We start from the raw sequence: 7,241 nt of genomic DNA, 5'->3' as shown, positions 1-7,241 counted from the left end.
TGACAGGATGTGGTCTTCCCCTAGCAGCCAGGGCACAAATAGAAATTAATGAGGCTGCATCTGTCTTTGAGTTACCAGGCTAAAATCATTAGAATAATTGCTGTAGGTTTCCTCTCTCATGTGGCTGCAGTTCCCTGTAACTGATCCCCACCTGGTTTCACTTGATTTTACAAGGGCTCATCAGTCTCGGCTGCCATATTTTCACACATATAACCTGCAGGATTTCCTCTAATGAACATGTGTGATTCAGGAGCATCACAGGCTGCATGCATGAATCTAATTCCTAGAGATGCAGTGATTTCCAGCATCTCAAACTGTACATAGGCTGCTGCCGTGCTTCAGGACCCCTCCTGATTCTGCCTTTTGCCAACCCATCCCATGCTGGACAACTTCAGGTGAGCAAACAACTGGCTGTATTTTAATCCCCATCTCTCCATTTCGCTCATAGGCTAATTTTGACACAAATTTTGAAGACAGAAATGCCTTTGTGACCGGCATTGCCAGGTACATCGAGCAGGCGACGGTGCACTCCAGCATGGTGAGTTCTTTGGGCACTGCAGCAGCAATGCTGAGCCTTTGGTGCATGCCCTGCCCCACCAATGCCTCTCTGTCTTTCAGAATGAAATGCTGGAAGAAGGCCATGAGTATGCCGTGATGCTTTACACGTGGAGGAGCTGCTCACGAGCCATCCCCCAGGTACTCGAGCCCTTCCCAGGCAGGGATATTCCCAAAGCCCCTAGTTGATTTTGTCCTCAGTGTGGGTTAGTTTGGACTGGAGACAGGAGAACAAAAATAGCAGAGAAGGCTGAAGGAGATTGGCTGAAAAGAGACCACTGACTCTTCAAATTGTCCTCTTCCCATCAAAGTCCCAACCACTGGGGTCATCAAGTGATAGCAGCTATTTCAGAAGTAGATCTATGCTGCTGCCCTGTCTCCACTGCACCCTCATGTATATGAAAGCTCCATCCCCAACACCTTCCAGCAATGCCTCTCAGCTCAGTCACACCCTCCACAAACCAACTGCCTGATATAGATTTCCTGGTTTCACAATCCCCTCCTCTGCTCCCCAGAGCAGTCAACACCTGAAGTTATTTCATCCCCACAGGACCAGCTTGTTTGTTCTGCAGGTGCTAACAGGACTCAGCTGAGCACAGCTCTGGTCCAGCATGGTACTTGGGACAGTGCTGGGTTTTGTCATGTGGGTCTTTATCCACTTCTCTGGAGAACAGGTAGCCTTTGCTTCAATTAAAGTAGTGTGGTTATTTTGTCCCAGTGCACTGTTTGAATGTTTTTCTCTCTTGTGCTGTGGTGAGATGGAGTTTGCTTCAGGCAAAGGCAGTTAGTTTGGAAGTTAAGAGTAAAATCATCAGCTCTGGTTTATATCACACTTTCCTGATACCATTGTATGGTATCGTACCATTACACGGTATCAAAAACTTCAGCTTCAGTTAAAAATTGCCCCAGTGCTGAGTGGGACTCCTGCATTGTGTGAAGAAGGGAGCCCAGGCACCCTGGGATGAAAACAGCAGGTCCTCTCAAGCCATGGCAGACTCACACGCTCCTTGACTTGCACTGAGCAGATTTGGCAGCTGGGGCAAGTTTTGGCATCCCAAACTGCTGCCAGACCTTAGGGTGCTCTCTCTGCTCCTCCAGGAGCCCCAGAATTGAAGGAGTTGTGCAAGGATGCATGAAGGAGCACTTCAATGTGACAGAAACATTTCCCCAAATACTCTTTCTTGTTGCTGATGTACCTGAAGGTCCTGACCTCCTCCCCTGTTTAATCGTTTTCCTTCTCTACTGCTTGTTCTGCTTCAGCTGTCTCCAGTCTGAATTTCGGTGGCTGCATCCTGCAAACACCTACAGACATGAGTAAGGTTGCCCACATGGCCCTCTGATCGTGATTCAGACTCCAGCTCGGAGCTTGTCTTCCGCAATGAGGACATGTGCTGGATCGCTGCAAAAAACGCCAGCCGACAGCGTGTCGGGGCGGGTGCAGTGCACTTCCATTAACCCTACGGATAAAAGGGTTTGCAGCGCTTCTGTGGAGCCAGGAATAAATATTTCCACATGGCTGACGATGCCCATATTTGCAATTCACCGAGAAAGGTCAAACCTCAGTTCCCCTCGGGTTATACTCTGCTGATGGTCTCGTGAGACCCAGCCATGGGGAGGTTTCTGCTGCTGATTGGATATTTGCTTATCTCCCATTTATATTTGATGCTGTGCTGCTATTGCCCCTCCTGGCTGTGCTAACAGAAGGCTGAGCTGATGGCACGATAGTGCTACAAATCATCCGTTTTGGTGGTTTAGTGTCCTCCCATTGCAGTCACCCCCAAGACATTTGTGTCCCTCTGAGTGCAGCTTGTGGGGTCCCTGCTCTCTGCCCCGTCCTCCCCCTGAGGCTGTAGGCAGTGCCATGTGGGATGGAGGGACCAGACACCACCATGGCAAACAGTGCATTCACAGATTCACCAGATTTGATCTTGCAATGACCCCTGTGCATTGCCATGGGGCACATGGCTACAGTTGAAGGGTCTTATTCACAGCCCCCCAGCCTGGCTGCTTGATCCAGTGATCAAGTGATTGGCTGCACTTCCCTGTGCTACATCAGGAACTAGGGTTTTACAGGTGAAGAACAGGGCATACCCAGCTGCAGTATGAAACACCACAGCAAGGACACTAGATTCACCACTACAGAGAGGGCAAAGCTACTTCTGCACCTTCCCACCTGTAAAGCCAGCTGATTTGTCCCCTTGGTGCCTGATCAGCTGCTGGGTTACTAAATTTGCACCAGAGCTGTCTGCCCCATCACAGCCTTGTGTCAGCAGCAACTGGAAACAAAATCAGAGGATGGCAGCAGGATGCACTGCCTTGGGTTTTCCCCGAAAAGTTTGGTGATGACTCCAAGTAATAGTTTGGGAATGAGATGGATGACAACTGAATAAGTCCTTAAATTTAGCTTCCTAGGATTCCAGTGGAGGTGACTCACTTCATTGCTGCTAGCCACACACAAGCCCCGTGATTTTTAACAGGTTGGCAGCAGAAATAAAATTATCCCTGCAAGGCTATAGCAGAGCCATAGCCTGGTGTCTTGTGTGTCTGTGGGACTTAGCAACACAAAGTTTCAGATAACTTTATGATATAACTTTCCCACATTCTGCAGCAAGTCCAGAGCCCATATTGCATGTGTTCTGCCCCAGAAAAATGCATTAGAAGACTTATTTCTCAGAGTCAGGATTATGCCTGTTTATAATGCATAGATTTCACATCTGACAAACAGCCCCTTCTGCGGTCACCTTGAGAACAAGCTTCCTCTCAGGTCCCACCACTGTCCTCGGATGGGGACAGGATTCACTGTGAAACAAGCAGAGGAGGGTGGCCATTGCAGTCCACAGCTGTGTTAGAAACGCTGGTGCTGACAAGGATGATTTGTCTTTGCGATGCAGGTGAAATGTAATGAACAGCCAAACCGCGTGGAGATTTATGAGAAGACAGTGGAAGTCCTGGAGCCAGAAGTCACCAAGCTTATGAAGTTCATGTATTTTCAAGTAAGTGGTCGAGAAGGGAGGCAAAAATAATTTATTACTTTGGTGTTAACTTATCCTAAGCAGGGCTGTGCTGTCCTTGCTTGCCTGGCCAGCCTGGAGAACCCCAAGCCCCCTAGTAGGTCTCTTCCTTGCAGTCACCAGCAGATACTTGAGACCTGTCCAAAGCAAAATCTGTGCCCTGCATCCCTTGCTGAACCCTGAATCTTGTACACAGGTTGGGAATGAGCACACCTCAGCCCTGAAGTTCATGGAGGACCAGGGTCCCCATTACATGGAGTCAATGGGTGCTACAGGCTCCTGTTTTTTCTGGGGTGTTGACTGGTGGATGTGAAGAGCTGCTTCTGCACCAGCACAGCTCGCTCTTCTGCCTGATTTTACAGAACACATTGCACTTGTTGCAGGTGCAGATAGAGGGTTTGAGCCTCGCTCTTCCCTTCCAGCACCATGGATGTTTGTCTGCAGTGGTTTGTAACACTGCTTCATTTCATGGCGACAGTGGAGAGGGACCCTGGAGCCTCTGTCCCCAGCAGAAAAATGCTTTTGTTAAAGAAAGCAGACAATGGTTGGGTGGAAGAGGGTCCCATGGGTGGCGTGGTGCTGCTGCTGGGATGACACTGTCCCGCTGCCTTCCAGCGCAAGGCCATTGAGCGGTTCTGCAGTGAAGTGAAGCGCCTGTGCCACGCTGAGCGGAGGAAGGACTTTGTCTCTGAGGCCTATCTCCTCACGCTGGGCAAGTTCATTAACATGTTTGCCGTCCTGGATGAGCTGAAGAACATGAAGTGCAGTGTTAAAAATGACCACTCTGCCTACAAAAGGTGAGAGGGGGCGAAGCAGCAGGAGTGGGGATGGGACTGTGCCTGATATGCAAGGGAGCGCCTGGTCTGCCCAGCCATGGGGTCAGGTGGACTTCGGGAGGCTGGAGGTTGGGTTTCTGTGCTGTTGTAGGCTCTCTTGGTGAGTTCAGGCAAATCTCTGAGCCCCACTGTGTTTCAGTTCCTTCTTGGTAAAAGGAGAAAAGAGCAGAGCTGAACTGCAGAGGGGTCTGAGGCTGCTGCACTGCAGCTGCAGGTGACACAGGGAAGATGGGTGGTGAGAATTCACGTTGGGTGAGTGGCCCTTGGTGACGTTGGATTTCTCCTTTCCAGAGCTGCCCAGTTTCTGCGGAAAATGGCAGACCCCCAGTCCATCCAGGAGTCCCAGAACCTCTCCATGTTCCTGGCAAACCACAACCGCATCACACAGGCAGGTCCCTTTCCTCTGAACCAGTTAACCTTTCTGTGGGTAGAGGAGGCAATGATCTTGCCAGGACTGAGAGTGCTTCAGACTGGACTGTGGCAATGGCTGCCTGGTTTGTTGGGTCATTGTCACTGAATCTGATGGTTTTTGGGTCAGGCTTTGTAGTCCTAGCAGTATCTCCTTCTCAGGGTCATTCTGGGTGGCTTTGAAGGTCTCTTTTATGTCAAGACAAAGATGAAGGTCTGAAAGATGCAAGAAGAGCTCTTGGGAGGTGTTTCTGCCAGAAACTCTTCCCCTGTTTTCCCCAGTAAATCCATCCAGTCCATCTCTGTGACTGCATGGGGACTGAAGATCAGACCCAGGGCCCTCCACACTCCACAGGCTCTATAGCTTCTGCTAACGTCCATGTGGATAATGTGGCTTCTGCTGACGTTTCAGTGTCTGCACCAACAACTGGAGGTCATCCCTGGCTACGAGGAATTGCTGGCTGATATTGTCAACATCTGTGTGGATTACTATGAAAACAAGATGTATCTCACTCCCAGTGAGAAACACATGCTCTTAAAGGTGAGATTCTGCCGTGCTTTTGGGGCTGGGTGCTTGGATAGCTTCACTTTTGTTTAGTCCAGGACAATGTTTATGTTAATTTTCTTTATTTTCTCCTCCTTTGGGTTCACATGCATCCTTTCTCTGCAGGGCCAGTGTCCTCTGGACACATGGGTTACTATGGGACAGGAAGGCTCTGCATGCAGCAGCAAAGCTGCTGTCCTCCTCTTCCTGTTTCCTGTCTGATATCTGTTACTTTGTGTCTGCTGCTGCAGTACCTCTATCCTCCCATTTTCTCCCCTTTCACCCCTTCCATGTAGCTGAACAGCCTGGATGTGGACATGGGTCAAAGATGTCCCATCCCAGTGCTCTGAAGTGTCACCTCTGTCGAACAGTGCTATGAACTGCCTCAGTTCCGCCTGTAACTTGGACCTTCTCCCATCATTTCTCTCCTGGCCTTTCTAGTCTTCTCCCATATTCCTACATAAAAGTCTTCTTTCCACTCTCCCTTTCCTCTGCTCTTGCCCATCTCCATCGCTGTTTTCTCCCTGAGTCATTCCCAAGGTTGCCAGCAGCTCTACCTGCCTGGGACTAAGCACATGCATGGTGGTGGTCTCCAGCCAGTGGACGAGAGCACCCGTGGGTGCACTGTGCTCGCCAGAACTGGAAGGGGTTTTTCTGTTGTGTATGGGTGTGTGGGATCATGGGTTTGACCTGAGTAACTGTACAGAATATGCCAAAATCACCACCAACTTTGCAACCCTAAATTTTCTGCTTGATATCCATTCCTAGCAATAATTCCCTGCAGAAGGCAGATTCTTCTAGGTTTCTGGTCTCTTAAAGAGCCCTCAAGATGAATGTGCCAAAGTATCTGCTTGTTTTGTTTATTTGTCCTTAGTGTACGACAGTTATTACCATGATTGCAGTCACTATTACCATAAGAACTTCATTCCTGTGGTATGAGTCAACTACATTTCTTTGAAGGATAATGTGGGTAGTTTGAATATCTGTAATGATTTGTACTGAATTAAAGGGGAGAAAAAATTAATCCAGGAGAATATTTTAAATGTTTTCAATTCTTCCCTCAGAGTAAATGTTCACTTTGGGTGGAGAAAACTTTTGGGTTGTTATGTGGGAGAGAGGAACAAATTACCTGAGAGAGTGCCATGTGTTTTTGCACAGAAAAAAAAAAGCAATCCACTGTCTACCGTGCACATCCTTGCAGATGTCTGCACGTTTGATACAGTCTTTTCATGAGTGTTAGATGGTACAGGAGCCTGACATGGCCTTTCCTTATGCTAAGTGATGAAGAATTGTCTTTGATTTGTGCTGCTGACTTCACATACAGGAGCCTGACATGGCCTTTCCTTATGCTGAGTGATGAAGAACTGTCTTTGACTTGTGCTGCTGACTTCACGCTAATGAAACCTAACCTTTCTGTCTTCTCCAGGTGATGGGGTTTGGTCTCTATCTCATGGATGGGAATGTCAGCAACATTTACAAGTTGGACGCCAAGAAGAGAATCAACCTTAGCAAAATAGACAAATTCTTCAAGGTCAGTGACCTGACTGGGTGAGGCTGGAGTTGATTGCAGACCACTGAATTAGCGACCCATACCATTACACGTGCTGCCAGCAAAACCCAAACCACAGGAATCATTTACAGCTCCAAAATACCCAAAGGGTCAAGAAATCATCTAGACTAAAGGATGAGGAATGGGACTGCAGTGGATGTGCATGGGCACAGAGCTGCAGCATAGGCGAGATGAGCGATGCCTGTCCTTGGTGCCAGTGAGGCTGTGGATGTGGGAGCGGTGCCTAGGGCTGGCTCTGCTCTCATGGTGCTGGTGCTGGAACCGGTGGGAGCTGAGGTCCCTACACATCCTTGGTGGGCAGCGGCTGCCCCTGTGGC

General features: G+C 49.0%; 1 protein-coding gene across 3 annotated transcripts in view; it reads left to right on the top strand.

The window, feature by feature from the left end:
• Positions 1 to 7,241, top strand: part of CYFIP2 (cytoplasmic FMR1 interacting protein 2) — a 42,706-nt gene that overhangs the window by 1,784 nt on the left and 33,681 nt on the right. For 2 of the 3 annotated variants that reach the window (XM_010182776.1, XM_010182775.1), the window contains exons 2-8: positions 449 to 538; positions 619 to 696; positions 3,447 to 3,548; positions 4,182 to 4,363; positions 4,694 to 4,790; positions 5,223 to 5,351; positions 6,781 to 6,885. In XM_010182776.1, the coding sequence (XP_010181078.1) occupies positions 449 to 538; positions 619 to 696; positions 3,447 to 3,548; positions 4,182 to 4,363; positions 4,694 to 4,790; positions 5,223 to 5,351; positions 6,781 to 6,885 (783 nt within the window). The remainder of the gene's footprint in view (positions 1 to 448; positions 539 to 618; positions 697 to 3,446; positions 3,549 to 4,181; positions 4,364 to 4,693; positions 4,791 to 5,222; positions 5,352 to 6,780; positions 6,886 to 7,241) is intronic. The other variant, XM_010182777.1, reaches the window with a different exon arrangement.

This window comes from Mesitornis unicolor, unplaced genomic scaffold (genome assembly GCF_000695765.1).
Source record: "Mesitornis unicolor isolate BGI_N332 unplaced genomic scaffold, ASM69576v1 scaffold11004, whole genome shotgun sequence".
Classification (NCBI taxonomy): Eukaryota; Metazoa; Chordata; class Aves; order Mesitornithiformes; family Mesitornithidae; genus Mesitornis; species Mesitornis unicolor.
The sequence above is the reverse complement of the archived record's forward strand: the minus strand, read 5'-3'. Positions and strand labels throughout refer to the sequence as shown.